Source organism: Centropristis striata, chromosome 12 (genome assembly GCF_030273125.1).
Source record: "Centropristis striata isolate RG_2023a ecotype Rhode Island chromosome 12, C.striata_1.0, whole genome shotgun sequence".
Classification (NCBI taxonomy): Eukaryota; Metazoa; Chordata; class Actinopteri; order Perciformes; family Serranidae; genus Centropristis; species Centropristis striata.
Genome location: NC_081528.1, coordinates 35,799,577 through 35,815,702, shown reverse-complemented (window position 1 = coordinate 35,815,702; position 16,126 = coordinate 35,799,577). Strand labels below are relative to the sequence as shown.

At 40.6% G+C, this 16,126-nt stretch overlaps 1 protein-coding gene across 2 annotated transcripts in view; it reads left to right on the top strand.

Annotated features, from left to right (window-relative positions):
- diaph2 (diaphanous-related formin 2) overlaps positions 1 to 16,126 on the top strand; it is a 519,741-nt gene that overhangs the window by 459,054 nt on the left and 44,561 nt on the right. For both annotated transcript variants that reach the window (XM_059345604.1, XM_059345603.1), the window contains exons 28-29: positions 4,592 to 4,684; positions 6,240 to 6,305. In XM_059345604.1, coding sequence (XP_059201587.1) covers positions 4,592 to 4,684; positions 6,240 to 6,305 — 159 coding nt within the window. The remainder of the gene's footprint in view (positions 1 to 4,591; positions 4,685 to 6,239; positions 6,306 to 16,126) is intronic.

Here is a 16,126-nt window from a genome sequence, read left to right as displayed (position 1 = left end):
TTTTTAGAGTTTGCATGGAGACTTGGGTGATGTATTGGTTTTCTGAAAGACTTGGCTCGATTCCTGTGTCTCCTCTAACTGATCTTGCCACGAGCAGCCATGAGTATAGGTCATCCTGCTGACATTAGTTGTAGTACATTCTCTGTCTGCCTTGCTCTAACTATCTTTTCATCCCTCGCTGACTCTGTTTGTCAAACTTGTACTCATTTGTCAGCTTCAAAATCTAATCCATAAATTCAGATTAGTTAAGTGGAACCAGGGGTTGGGGGAGTAACAGAATACAAGTAAAAAGATTACGTATTTTAAACACAAAACATGAGCAACTGTATTCTGTTACAGTTTAAATTTGTGGTACTCTCAACACAGTTACAGTCTTTAAAAATAGATTATGTCAAGGGATTACTTTATTACCCCTTCAAGGAGGTTATGCTTTCGGTTTGGTTTGTTTTTTAGTTTGTTTGTCTGTCTGCCTTTTGCTTTAATTTGCTCTTAAATTCAAATGAGGCATGCATTTCCTATTAAAAGATTAAAAAAAAATGTGTGTGCACACAGTGCACTTGCTACACAACAATGGCAGGGGAGACACACTGCCAATATACTGCCAGGAATGTATTTTTGGTGTGAAAAACAAATAGGCTCAGTAACAGGATTTTGAAGTATTTCAAAAGTAATCCAAAGTATGTGGATAGAATATGTTGCTTTATTTGAATAATCTAATGGAATGACATTTTTAAAGAATCTATTCAGTAATCTATGGTGGAGTTTGTTTTAAAAATAACCCTCCCAACATTGAGTGGAGCCTACACTGTGAAAAATGTTTGTAGAAATTACAGTAAAACACTGTCAAATAGCATCAGAAATGGGGCGTAAAATAAAATAAAAATGTATATTACCATAGTAGACACTTAATTATCCGTAAATAAAGAAATAGAACAAAACTTAAACTGTAAAAATATTTGAAAAAAATATGTAAAATTAATGGATAAATACCATAATGTCACAAAGACACAATTACCCCAAAAATAACAGGATTATTCAGTCTAAATAACAGTTTTTGCCGATATTTACATTAAAAGTGACAGTAGAAAACCCACTCACTGTATTTTTTACGGTGAAGTTCTGGCAACCGCAGCTACCGTAAATTAAACATATTTTTTTACAGTGTATAGCCTCACAAATATACAACCTGCATTTGTATCACTAAAAATGAGCAGGCAGGTTTTAGATGTAGGTGAGGGTCTGTGCGCCTGTCCTTGCATACTGCAGTGTATGTTTTAGAAATAATTAAATGTCACAGGACTCAGACCGTCAAGTAGCCAGGAAGGTGTTTTACGACCTTGTGCCTTACCTCGCTCCACTAGTCCCTCTCAATAACCCACTCCACCACATGCACTAGCACCCACAGAAACCCTCTCCACTTTCCTCTCCAGCTGCCTGCCTTGCTGTCTCTCTCTCCTCTTCCTCCCTGTATGCTGCCTCCTCCCTCATCCTTCCCTTTACATCTTCCTTCCCCAGTAGTGACACTTACAATATCTGTGCTTATTCTTTTCCTATCCCTCCCTTTCCTCCCTCGCAACTGTTGACACTCGACTTTGTGTTGGGCTCCTGGGATTGGTGAATAGTACATTGCTGTCGCTTTCTTCCACTTTTACTGTAGGTACTTTTTTTTCTTCGGGAAAAACTAATCTGGTGTGTAAAGTTTTTATGCCAATCCTGCTGAGAGCACATTGCTCTTGTTATCCCTCCTAATTAGAAAATGTGATAGTGCCGCTTGTAAATATATTGCAGAGTGAGCCAATCCCCTGGGCTCACTGTCACATTTGGCACAGCCTCTGGGTCCAGGTACCACCTGATATTCAGGTTAGGAGGAGGGAAATGGGGGACTAGAGGTAGGCAGGGATCAAAGGCACAGATATGGAACAGGTACACCATCTCTCTCTGGGAGGTAGAGTTTCACCAAGCTTTATTTCTACTCTTAAAGGTTTAACTGTTTAAGAAAGTACCTAAAAGTGCAAAAGCCGCAACCATGTTCCACACTTCCACAAGCTTTAATAAGATCATTAAAAGACCCCGGGGCTGTCTGTTGAGGTGCCCACCAAGGTGTTTCATCACTGGAAGGGTTTGTCAATGTCTTGGGTCTTAGCCCATCTTAACCCATTTAGAAAGCAATTTCCTGTGAGCAGAGGGGATCTTTCCTCTTGAGAAAGATCTTTGGGCATAAAAGGTTAGCTTTTCTGTAATTCCCCAGCATGCAATCTACCACTGCTGCTAATGAGAAGCGGATGAATATTTGCCCTAGGTTTAACAGCTCAAAATAAGACAAGAGTGAATTGCGGGAAGGAGGCAGAAGTGTCTGCTAAAGCGGGTAATGTTACAATAGGTGATGAAGAAAGTTTGCTCTAAGGATTACTGGAATAAGTATAGTCAAATAATATTCAGTTGTATTTCCTTTTCTACTAAAGGCTTACCTTGTCTTTGTTCAATATATACACACAAATGCATGCGAATGTAAATAAGTTCATAGTCGGAAGGCTCATTTGTGGCGGTCTCTTGCTAAGAGTAAGACCTGCTCAAGTTTAAGCTGCGGTCCAATAGGACATAGTTAATTGAGCACTGTGGGGTGACTGGGGAGTATGTTTCCCATTTTAGTCATTTTGGTTCTTTGTGTCTGCAGTCCTCCTGCTGAACCCCCGTCTACCAGGGCTCCCAAGTCCTGGCCATTACAAATGATGAATTGTGCTACAGTTAAGCTAGAAGTAGGACAAATTGATCAAAGTGTCAGGTGCCCCCTGTGATGTCTAGGTCTCCATGAAGAAGGCAGTGAAGAAGGAGCTGTCAAAAAGTTTCTTGTGCCAAGGTGGTTGTAGATAAATGTTTACCTGCCACTTAACACTTTCTACCTTCTGTCAGACTCACAATGTGTCCTTGCTAGCCTACATAAGGAGAAGGAGTAGCTAAAGATCTTGGGAGTTGATACAGTTATAGTAGCTCCAAGTTGTTCACCATATTGTTTTTGGGTCCACAGCAGACAAAACCCATGCTCCCCCTTTTAAACCAATGGGCTTGCTATCTGAGGTGTAGTGCTGCAATTTGAGATAAGCACTACTTGGCTCGGCTTTGGTTTTGTTCTGATAAAGCTGGTCTAATTAAGCTTGATTTAATCGGAATTGCTTTTAAGCACAGCACACAGCCGGAACAGATACTTTGATTTCAAAGTAGCCCTTGGGAAGGACTTGAGGAAGAAAGAGAAGGAATGAGATAGAGAGCAGAATTAGTGTGAGTACGAGTGAAGAGTTGCTTTTTTTAAAATTAGCATAAGACATGTTTCTATTCTTAGTCGTACTGTCTTCTTTTACTTGCATGAATGATTGCAGGTTGGGTGGTTTGTTGCTGGAGGAGAAGGGGAAAACATGTGCAGCTCTGACTTTCTCTGGTTATGGCAAAGTACACACCATTTCCTTAAATTAATCGTGTAGCATTCATTGTCAACGTGTTTTGTTCATAAATTCAATTTGCCTGAGTGTCGTGTCTCTATGAGCACACGCGTGTAACAAAAGATTGATCACCCCGGTGTCTGGAAAAGTGCTGTGTCCTGAAAGTAGCTGTTGTCTCCACTTATTTTCGAATGTTTCCTTTCAGCTTTAGCTGTAAAGCTCAGTAGAGAAGCAAGAGGCCTGGACCCTAATGGTAAACATTGGGGAAGAGCTAGTTCACTCATGTATGCAAAAGAATTGATGGCCAAGTCTCCAGCTCCACAATAAGTCACCCTAATGATCCTAGTTTAAAATAATGTCTGTTCTGGACCAGAATGATAAAAAGGGTGCCCCTCTGACTCATTAGTATTGGGGCGTAAAGATAGATGACCCAGATATAGAACCCAAGCTTATTTTTGAACCCCGTTTCCATTGAGCGGTGTGCTGCATGTGCACAGTGTGGGCACAACTTGTCATGCTGTTGGCCTGCTAGCTCTTTTAAGTGTCTCCTACCTGTCTCTTCAGCCGTGCCGGCTACCTCCAGCTCTCTGGTTTCATGGATCCACGCGACAGCTGGAACGGTGGGCTAGGGGAATGTTTTTCGAAGGCCGTTCCCAGTGTCATTGACTGAACAATGATAGAGCGCCCGGGTATTGAGCGGCTCCACACTAAATCTTTGTAAAGAGCACTTAGCTCCCCTGCGTTAGCCACAGAAAGAATATCTGTCAATGACCATCAGTGGATGCTTTCATCCTGAGGCTCCTCTGCCTGTATTAGTTGCAAAGCTCTAAGTGTATTTTTCCTTTTCCCCAGCTGTTTATTGAAAAAAAGGGCAGTCCTGAGTGACAGGCCTCTGTCTCACTCATACACTCTATAATCGGCTTGTTTATATGTCACTCTGCTCTCTTGCTGTGATGTGAGGAGTTGCTCATTAGTTGGAACGGCTCCACACAGAATTAGACCTTTAAGACCATGTATGAGTATATATTACCATGTGTATGTCTTCGTGTGTACCTGTGCAGACCCATATGCATGTGCTATGTTCTAACTTATCTTCATATGTTAATGTATATTTCAGGCAGTAAAGAGCTTTTCCTTTATTATCTGTTTTTTTACAGAGGGAGATGAAACCGGTGTGATGGATAGCCTAATGGAAGCTCTTCAATCAGGAGCAGCATTCCGCGATCGACGAAAACGGACACCGCGCAATGGTAAGGCAGCTAAAAGCACTGTCTGTTTGTCTCAATTTATAATTTTTGCAATTTCTGTCTCTTCCATCTGACTCCATTTTTTGTAAAGCTTTGAATGCAACACCATTGTCTCCTGTATGCCATATGAAAGAGGCTTTGCTCCCTAGTTTGTATGTAATGAGTGTGTATTCCTGTTTCAAAGATGCATGACTGATGCACACATAAAACACAGCCATGTGTAAGAACATATGCACATACAGAAAGATGTCATAGAAACGAGCACATGTGTGGCCCAGTGCAGGTCATTAGCGATTTATTGTCCCCCCGCAATTCATAAAGCACTTATTATAATGTAGCCGTGCTGGCTGCAGTTGGGCCGCGGCTGATTTAGTGTAATCCCGGTGTTAACACATTCCATTCTGCCATGTTGAATGGCCGGTACCCAGGGGAGTACCACCTAGCCGGGGTGCCAGGGTCAATTCATATGCAATTCAGAGTTTTGCAGAGGAGCCACAGGTGCTGCCATTTCCACGCTGGCAATCATGGTGGAACAAAAAGGGAGGGGAAAAATCAGAGCAATGGCTGGATTGGATAATTATGCAATAGATAGGCTATGCACTGTGAAGCAAGAGGTGAAAATAAGCATTATTTTAAAGCAGGACAGGTACATTGCTGTCTCAATCATAATTTTAGCTATTTGCAGGTAAATATTTGCTTTTAGAGATCTTGGAGAGTAAAAGTAATTAGAATAGAATAGAAATACTAAATGGGATTAGATTTCAGCAAATAAAGTATTATTTACTTAATTATTATTAGTAGAAGATATTTTCTATTGGTTTGGTGCATTGCATGCAAGATTAGAAGTAACAGTAAGTAAGTAATGTCCTGTGTGGCTGTTTAATTTGCATTTGCAATGAAAAGGTACCTGCTTGGTAACATGGCCAGGACATAGTCAGGCCTCATCTCTGACGGGGTCACCTTCTCTTATGCTCTAACTTTTTCCCCCTTTTTTCTAATAATAAGTAGGTCTATGTATTATTTTACAATGCTCTCATACAGTCCTTGACACTGTGATCTCTCATCTTCAGTGACAAAATTGGTGCATGTGTGTGGCTATGTAAGGCAGCAACATTTATATTGTCACACTTGAAAAAAAAATCTCGCTTTCATGTTCTTTCTTAGAAACACAGAAAATTAACTTCATATGTAAATTGCTTGGAAGGAAGTCTATAGTGTTTGGACAAAGCAAACACACATGCACACACTCATTCTTGTTTCAGCACCTATAATACGACTCATCAGCAGACAACCAGCTCCAGCCTTCACCTGCACATTTTCCATTCCATGTCTGTGTTTGGGTTTAATGTGGGCCTGTGTCTCTGTCCAAATGTGTGTGCAGCTGTCTTAGCAAAGCTGAAGGTTTCTGCCAGACTCTGGGAGTGGTTCATTCCTGCCAAATATCTGAGATGTGTCACCTCTGATGCTTTTTTCTTTTTTCTCCATCCTCCCCCTCTTTTCTTTTCATTTTTCTTTTCTTTTGTTTTTATTTATTTATTTATCACCAACATTGTTACAGGTGATCAAAGCCCTTCCAGCCCATCCTCTCGGTGGCCGGGTGCTAACTATGGTAACAGAACCCTAGGTGTGTGTATTTAAATACCTTTTTAACCCAGACCCAGCACCGCCATGCCTCCTACTGCACTTCTCCTGGCTGCATAACTCACATGTCCTTCCTGTCAGAACACTCAAGCTGAGCTGGTCTACAACATGCAGAGGCCTTTGCTGAGTTACTAAAATTGGCTTAGCGAAGCATGAAAGGTGTAATATGTAAGACTTTATGTATACAACCATGAAAACTTTAAATGGATGACGAATTTAAAAGACAAAACTTGCTTCTTATTAACATTAACAGCTCTGAACTAAGAAAAGCAACAAGAGTTTCAATATGTATCAAAATTAACTTGAGAAATGTATAATTGGACATGCAGTAATGCTTTATAGTTAACCATGATATTCCACAGTAATATAATTACAAACAAGTGTTTATGAATGCAGCATTGATGAATGGACACTCATAACAGAAGATTGCTGTTGGTTTCATTTTAACTTACATTTTGCAAAGGCACTTCAAAAGAATGAGCTAATTACTGTTGTGCATCACAAGGCTTTAGCAAACATTACAGCCTGTAGTTTACAGCATTCTCTGTGTCAGATAACACATGCACGTATTTATTTTTCTTTCTTATAGCACACACTACAAAAGAAAAGCAACATGCTGTTTTAAGACCTTGCCACTACATAGGCGTATGAGGTAACATTTCCTCAGTTTCTCTGGAAACACATTATAGAGCTTAGCTTTTGGTTAAAGGCCAAAAGGCCAAAATTCATGACAAAATGATACCAGTGGCGGTTCTACACAGGGGTCTCCAGGGGCCACTGCCCCTGTGAAGAAGCCCTTGGCCCCTGCTGTGGCCCCTGTGTCAAATTAATAATGAAATGATCAATTTATAACGATGAATGACAGAACAATTCTTACCTATTTTTTGTTCAAACAATATCTCATTGTGCACAAAAGGAACACATTGTGTAGTTAAATAAAAGCAATAACAGCTTGTGTATATTTAAAAAAAGATCATTCTGACTGTACTGTACTTTCAAAAAAAAAAAAGTAATTGTGCACAAAGATGACAAATATCATTGTCGTACAAAAATAACTGTTCTTGTTGTTGAGTCTCATTGTTTCAATCAATGTATTTGTATCTTCCAAATATACTTAAATTATATTTTTAAATAAGCCCCTCTGATAAAACACTGGCCCCCACAGCAAAATTGGTCTAGAACCGCCACTGAATGATGCCCTGTGTTCATTTAAATAAGAGCCAGTGAGACTATTTTGCATAGACTTGTGGCAAGCTTGGAAGAGTCAACACCATGGAGCTTGCATCAAAATCATATCAATTGTAGTAGTAAGTCTACACCAAAACAAAATATTAGAAAACACATTTAACTTAAAGGTGCTGCAAATGACATCCAGAGCATATTTATTATTCCAAACGGCTCTAATTCTCAAACCCACCTCCACCCATGTAAACGCCTGGTCAAGACCCCCTGGCGTCACTTTTTCATGCACGAGGCATCCCTGCTGCACTCGCAAGATAAAGATCAATCTGCTCAGGGCGCCATTACTATATCTTTATATTGCAAATAGTTGTTTGCTGCTAGTTTTATATTAATGCTCTAAATGGCATTTACATGACCTTTTAAATAATGCAGCGTTTTTTTCTACAGTTATACATTTCTTTTGAATATAGGATCACATTAAAAACACAAATGCAGCAGTAGGGTAAATGTAGACCGGAGACACAGTAATAGACAATAATGTTGAGTGACATGATTTAAATCTTGCCTTGAATACTTTTAAAATTGAATGCAGTAAGCAAGTACACTAGTAATTAAGAGTCCCTTGTGTTGGCTCCTTGATTCTAAAAGTTTAATCTTGTAACACAATCCTAATAGCGGCCACAGTACTTGAAGAAAATCATTCTTGACTCACTCAGCATAGCTTCTGTCTTGTAGAGCAGCTTCAGCTATCATCTAATTGTCTTGGTTTTCCTATCAGCCTATGCTGTTGCAGCATGATGTCACTTCCTGTCTTGTTGCAATGTTTAGGAAGTGTTCTGCTGGGAAGACCTCCATGCTTTAGCCACTCATAATTGTTTGTGTAATTCTCCCTCCTCTTTCTGAAGGATTCTTGCACATATGCTATGCTGTTCTGGCCTTCTCTTGGTTTAAAAGAATGCCTTGAACTATCAACAGATTGGCTCTGTTTGCTGCACAAATGTCTCTCTCGCTATAATGTGTTTAATGTGTTTTGGTTGCATGTCTAAGTAGCTATGTTTGTGTGTTGGTGTATTCATGGATGACATTATATGTCAAGAGTACATTCTATGATGCTGCAACAACTTGTTTATTTGTTAATATAGAAATGTTTTGTTCACTTTGAAAGTAGAAACTTCAAATCAATGTGTTAAGATTAAATTAACAGGAAGCTTTTTAAGTCATTTTGAAGAAAGCCAAAGAGAGGGCCTTGGCAAGCTGACACCTGCTTTGAAACATCTTTAAAGATGTGAATATTAAGTTTTTTGGTGTGAAGAAGCTGTTGCTCGTAGGCAAGGTGTGAAAGTATCAATTAAATGAAGTTTGTTCACCTCTTTGCACAACTGAACTCCCGAACAGGAGCTGAATAGCTTTTCCACATCAAGAGACACTCAGATTGACAGTCGCTGGGTGTTCCCATGCTGCTAAACTCTCCAGATTAGCACTCAACACGATTAGTCTAGACGGATTTCAGAAAAAAGGCCTCCTATAAGAAGTGAGGAGCATTTATGGGTACAAGTCGGGAACCGGCCTACCTTACATATTTCAAGGGTCCTTCTAATTTGTATATCAAATGGCCACCAAATTGCCCATCTTGATCAGTTGTTGGACCATTTCCCCTTAGTTTTTTTGTAAGTAGGCAATCAAGATGAGGAAATTAAGTTTCTGGATCTATAGTCTAGAGTCAGATCAAGGATATAGTGGACGCTCAGTGTCTTTTTTATGCATATATATATATATATATATATATATATATATATATATATATATATATGCAAAATACCAACTGGAACATTTAAAAATGATATTGATTGAATATTTATGTTGGCCTTAAAAAATGACACAAATAATGCTTAATTTCACCTTAAAAGTTGGTATTTTGCATATATATATATATATACATAAAAAAGACACTGAGCCTCCACTATATCCTTGCTCTGACCCTAGACTATAGATCCAGAAACTTAATTTCCTCATCTTTGATTGTCTACTTACAAAGAACTTGGGGAAAATGGTCCAACGACTGAGCAAGATGGGCAATTTGGCCACCATTTCGATATGCAAATGAGAGTCAAAAACTCAAAAATTTCGCTTGGGAACCATTTTTTTTGGATGCAGCACCCTTGAAATAAGTAAAGTAGGCCGGTTGCTGACTTGTACCCATAAATGCTCCTCACTTTCACTTTTTGGACGATTCCGTCTAGACTAGATGGTGGAGAAGGCTCTGACTGTCGCCACCCCTGCATCAGGCCCATTCAGAGGCAGCCTTGTTCATTTTCTGGTGGAGGTCACTGAGGTAGTCAAAAAGCTCCACAGTGGCAAGACACATTTTTCTACGTTCACATTTATTGTGTTTGTTGCTTTCTGAATGAAATATTAAGGGGCTGTCATGATTGTCCATCCTTTCTCCCTGGACATGATGTAGTCTTATTGGCTTCATTGGGCCGTGACCTCTAGAGAGAACTTGGCGGTTTGCAGCCAAATATGAAGGGGGATGGATGGAGAGTCAGCACCTCCATGCCTGAGGCCCTGATACATGGTATAAATGATGTTGTGACCACCTTAGGTTGGGACCAGCGGTTGTCCCAAGTTCGGGAGTTCAAGTATCTCTTGTCCGTCTTGTTCTTGACAGATTGAGAATAAGATGGACAGGCTGATTGTAAGTCCAAACCCTTATTTCTGGTTAGTAACTAAAAAACTATCTCATGGATAAGGATGGCAGGTTTATTTTTCTATGTGTGTGTGAGAGGAAAAGATCCCTCAGAGAAATTATAGTTTTTTTGTGTTGAAGAAGTAAGTAAGCAAGTAAACTTTTTTTATATAGCACCTTTCACAGACAGAAGTCACAAAGTGCTTCACATAAAAATCATACACATAACATAAAAATGTACATACAAGTTTTAAAAAACCAAAACAACAGCAATTTAAACAACCATAGAAGTGAGTTGGCATCTCCAACTAGGAGGAAACCCAGACCAGGAACATGATGGTGGGATAGATCTTCATTTATGAACATGCTTGATATTTAATAGAATATTCTATATCTCTGTGACCTATTTTCCTATTCTCACAAGATAAACAAGATAACTTTGGTCCTTACGATGGCTCTCTTTCCTCCTTAGCCTTGTGCATCAGCCCCTTCTTATTGCACTTTTTTTTTCTTAATGCACATCACTATGCTACCAGAATGTATTATGCACTGACAGTTCCCTGTTTATTGATATGGAACCCCAAACTTTGGTTTGATAAACAGCTGCTGGATTCTCTACTCTGAGGTGATGAGAGAGGAAAATCCTTTTGACATGCTGGCTCTATGGATTTTTTCTAAATGGAATCTGGAAATGAGTTCAGTTGCTATAGAGCATAGGGGGGATTTGTGTGTAAAGATTTCTGTTTGTTCCCTTTCATGAGATGAGACAAATTCCCTCTATGCTCTGGCAACTGAACTTGTTTCCAGACTACTTGTAGGGAAAAAAATGGAAGGGGACCAACAGAAATCTTTACGCACAGTTTGAGGGAATTTTTTTAAAAAGACTCTGTAAAGAGAAACAATTAAGTTCCCCAGTGATGGACGATTTGGTGACAAAAGGCCTCTCACTCTCTGAAAGCTGTAGTTGGGTTGTTACTGTGTCGTGCATGGCGGGAACTGTCAACGTTTTAGTCTGTGTTTAAAGAATGATGGTTTAATTTTGGGGTCCTTAAAGCTACATTAATGTTTATGTACTTCTGTTGTGTACATATTTGCTTTCTCTCTGACTAGGTGACTGACAGCATTCTCTGAATTTACTGGTGAAGAAGGTTCTCTGAGCAGTTGTATCAGACACTGTGCCAAATCTATTCACTCCTGCTTGTCATGTCTGTTGTAATCTCATGCTTTAAAGCTTGATTAACCTCCTGTCATCCTCAAACAAGCAGCGTGTAGCAGAGAGAGTCTCTCAGAGCCGCACAAGAATCTTCACTTGCGTCAAAGCAGTTCATTTAAACCCAGCATGTAGTTGTTTTTTTTGTCGTCCTTCAGGCTAAACTATACTCCAACAGACTACCTCAAGTGTCAGACTGAACACAATTCTAGGCGCCGCCAGTCACAATTACACCCAATTCCAGAAGCATTTCCTATTTCCTTGTCTCCACTTTGTGTAAGATGGAAAACCTAACCCGAGAGGCCATACTCATGTGTTATGCAATTACACCAGCCAGTCCTAATTCAACACACAGGAGCGGGATGGATTGATGGAGACCAGGAAAGCCACATTCCTGATGTTGGTTCAGTTTCATTTCAGGAAGATAATATATCAAGTAATTTATAGTGTTGATTGTGGTTGGATGAACACTATATATTACCCTTTTTTTTTTTTTTTTTTACAGACAGTGTATTTTTACGGAAGCCCTGAACCGCAAGTGAAGAAATTTTTTTTTGAGATGTTATCTTGTTATTTCGAGATCATATCTCGTTATTTCAAGATAATATCTCATTATTTCGAGATAATACACATATGTAAAAAAAAAAAAAATAAGAATTAAAAAAAAAAAAATCTTCCAAATTTTTTTTTCTTCAGATATTATCTCATTATTTCGAGATAATATCTCGTAATTACGAGATAATATCTCGTTATTTCGAGATAACACACCTATGTAAAAAAAAAAAAAAAAAAGCGAGATATTATCTCGAAATTACGGAAGCCCTGAACCGCAAGTGAAGAAAAAAAATTTTGAGATGTTATCTCGTTATTTCGAGATAGTATCTCGTAATAACGAGATAAAATCTCGTTATTTCGAGATAACACACTTGTGTAAAAAAAAAAAAAAAAAAAAAAAAATTTTTTAATTTTTTACTGTCAGATATTATCTCGTTATTTCGAGATACTAAGTCGTTATTTCGAGATACTATCTCGTTATTTCGAGATACTATCTCGTTATTTCGAGATACTAAGTCGTTATTTCGAGATAACACACCTATGTAAAAAAAAAAAAAAAAAAAATGTATTTTTTACTGTCAGATATAATCTCGTTATTTCGAGATACTAAGTCGTTATTTCGAGATACTATCTCGTTATTTCGAGATACTAAGTCGTTATTTCGAGATAACACTTAGGCCTATGCTGTCTCAGTGAACGGACCGGGCTGTCCAGTCCCGGCTTCCTCCTGAGGAGATCCACCGCCTCGTCACGCTCGTGTCACAACACATCCAGAGGGCAACCCGCTGCAATTTTGCCCTCAGCCCGGAGGTGCAACTCCTGGCCGCGCTGCGCTTTTACGCAGTGGGGAGCTTCCTGGAGGTGGTGGGGGACGGCACCGGCCTCAGCAAGGCACCGGTTTCACGGAGTGTGACAGCCGTGACACCGATCCTCCTGCGCCGTCCCCGGAGACACATCAGGATGCCCACCACGCGGGACGAGGTCCGCCAGTGGGGTATATATGCGTTAATGGCTTGATTACTACTTGGATACACCTGTTAGCTGTGATCACACACACACACACACACGCACACGTAGCCTTATTGCACAGGTGTGTGGGGTGACTTAAGCGCTGATAAAGTGGTGGGTGATCGATTTGCCTGGCATCGATTGATTTATATTTCAGCACCACGGCGGTGGACAGCTCCCACTAAGAGCTTCTTAAGAAGCTTCTTTGGCGGGATCTTAAGAAGGCAGTTAAGAACGCATCTGGGAAACACCCCTATCTTAGCGCTCCTTCTAAGCCGAACCCTTCTTAAGAGCCTTCTTAAGTCCTTAAGAACGAGCGAATCTGGGAAACGCGAATTAATTCGAGATCTTGAGAAAACAAAACAATAGTGTAGTCCAGACGCATAGCCAGTAATGTAATGTATTTGTAACCCGGCCCGTGTGGGATGAGCCTCTCCACACCCTGGGACTCTGCGTTGTGTTGTTTATGATGATGGAGGGCGGAGGAGGGACCAGTCGGACACGGGTGGTCGTTATATTGCGGCTCGGACCGCGTCGTGCTTTATTTCTCACAACGGCTGGCAGCTCAACCTTAAACAGTACAAGTAAACACTGGCGTGAGGCAACAGAAAGATTAAAGGCTTGTGTTGTGTCCTTACTGATTTCCACAGTAACTGGTTGCCGGAGATCTGCGCAGTTTCTGTTGCGCGTGAGCTGTCCGTGGCACTGAAACAACAACCGCCCTTAATGTGATAATTTTCTGTCTGATGCAGGTCTAAGTTATGCTATACGTTAACACTTTATCGAGCCTACTGATTGGGTTCATCTGTAGTCGGCACTTTGTGCAATAAAATGATTTATTGTGCCGTGCGATAGAGCCGATGCGCATGTTTTGTCTTTACTGTTGTATTGTGTACAGCCTTTATAAAGCTCTGTTGGGAGAGCTTGTGTTAGAGGCAGTGTTTTGCTGTCATTTCCTTTGTAATGCATAATGTTGCAAAGTAAAATAGTCACTATTTTTCCAGTTTGTCTATATTTGTCATTTTTATAGTTCTACATTTTTACGAGTCCTTTTTCTGGGAAAAGATGGCCCATCCACTTTTGTACTGGCCCACCCGAAATATTATTTCTGCCTTCGCCACCGGGTGTCTCCATGGATACCAGATGATGACTGAGAGATGCAGATCAGCAGGATTGCGGGTCACTAGAAACTTTGTGTGTGTAGTGCAATCCGTTTTGGACCCAGAGGGAATACTACCAGTGGCGAAGGCAGAAATAATATTTCACACATTATAAAGGCTGTACACAATACAACAGTAAAGACAAAACATGCGTATCGGCTCTATCGCACGGCACAATAAATCATTTTATTGCACAAAGTGCCGACTACAGATGAACCCAATCAGTAGGCTCGATAAAGTGTTAACGTACAGCATAACTTAGACCTGCATCAGACAGAAAATTATCACATTAAGGGCGGTTGTTGTTTCAGTGCCACGGACAGCTCACGCGCAACAGAAACTGCGCAGATCTCCGGCAACCAGTTACTGTGGAAATCAGTAAGGACACAACACAAGCCTTTAATCTTTCTGTTGCCTCACGCCAGTGTTTACTTGTACTGTTTAAGGTTGAGCTGCCAGCCGTTGTGAGAAATAAAGCACGACGCGGTCCGAGCCGCAATATAACGACCACCCGTGTCCGACTGGTCCCTCCTCCGCCCTCCATCATCATAAACAACACAACGCAGAGTCCCAGGGTGTGGAGAGGCTCATCCCATACGGGCCGGGTTACAAATACATTACATTACTGGCTACGCGTCTGGACTACACTATTGTTTTGTTTTCTCAAGATCTCGAATTAATTCGCGTTTCCCAGATTCGCTCGTTCTTAAGGATTTAAGAAGGCTCTTAAGATCCCGCCAAAGAAGCTTCTTAAGAAGCTCTTAGTGGGAGCTGTCCACCGCCGTGGTGCTGAAATATAAATCAATCGATGCCAGGCAAATCGATCACCCACCACTTTATCAGCGCTTAAGTCACCCCACACACCTGTGCAATAAGGCTACGTGTGTGTGTGTGTGTGTGTGTGTGTGTGTGTGTGTGTGTGTGTGTGTGTGTGTGTGTGATCACAGCTAACAGATGTATCCGAGTAGTAATCAAGCCATTAACGCATATATACCCCACTGGCGGACCTCGTCCCGCGTGGTGGGCATCCTGATGTGTCTCCGGGCACGGCGCAGGAGGATCGGTGTCACGGCTGTCACACTCCGTGAAACCGGTGCCTTGCTGAGGCCGGTGCCGTCCCCCACCACCTCCAGGAAGCTCCCCACTGCGTAAAAGCGCAGCGCGGCCAGGAGTTGCACCTCCGGGCTGAGGGCAAAATTGCAGCGGGTTGCCCTCTGGATGTGTTGTGACACGAGCGTGACGAGGCGGTGGATCTCCTCAGGAGGAAGCCGGGACTGGACAGCCCGGTCCGTTCACTGAGACAGCATAGGCCTAAGTGTTATCTCGAAATAACGAGATAGTATCTCGAAATAACGAGATAGTATCTCGAAATAACGACTTAGTATCTCGAAATAACGAGATAATATCTGACAGTAAAAAATTAAAAATTTTTTTTTTTTTTTTTTTTTTTTACACAAGTGTGTTATCTCGAAATAACGAGATTTTATCTCGTTATTACAAGATACTATCTCGAAATAACGAGATTTTATCTCGTTATTACGAGATACTATCTCGAAATAACGAGATAACATCTCAAAATTTTTTTTCTTCACTTGCGGTTCAGGGCTTCCGTACGAAATAATGAGATAATATCTGAAGAAAAAAAAATTTTGGAAGATTTTTTTTTTTTAATTCTTTTTTTTTTTTTTTCCATATGTGTATTATCTCGAAATAATGAGATATTATCTCAAAAAAAAATTTCTTCACTTGCGGTTCAGGGCTTCCGTATATTTTAAAATCAGGTTCCCTTGAATAAAAATAAAAAAAGAATGCAAGTTTGCCTACTCCTTTTCTATCTTCTATTCCCTTTCTGGTGAGACAGTTACCTGGGTATCTTGCAGGAGATTGGTGGGTAGAGAGCAGGAGCCTCTCATACATCCTGCCTCATCGATTTTCGGTCAGGGATGAAAGCCACAGACTCAGTAGGTCTTTCATACTGGGGGGCATCCCAAAAGACACATCAA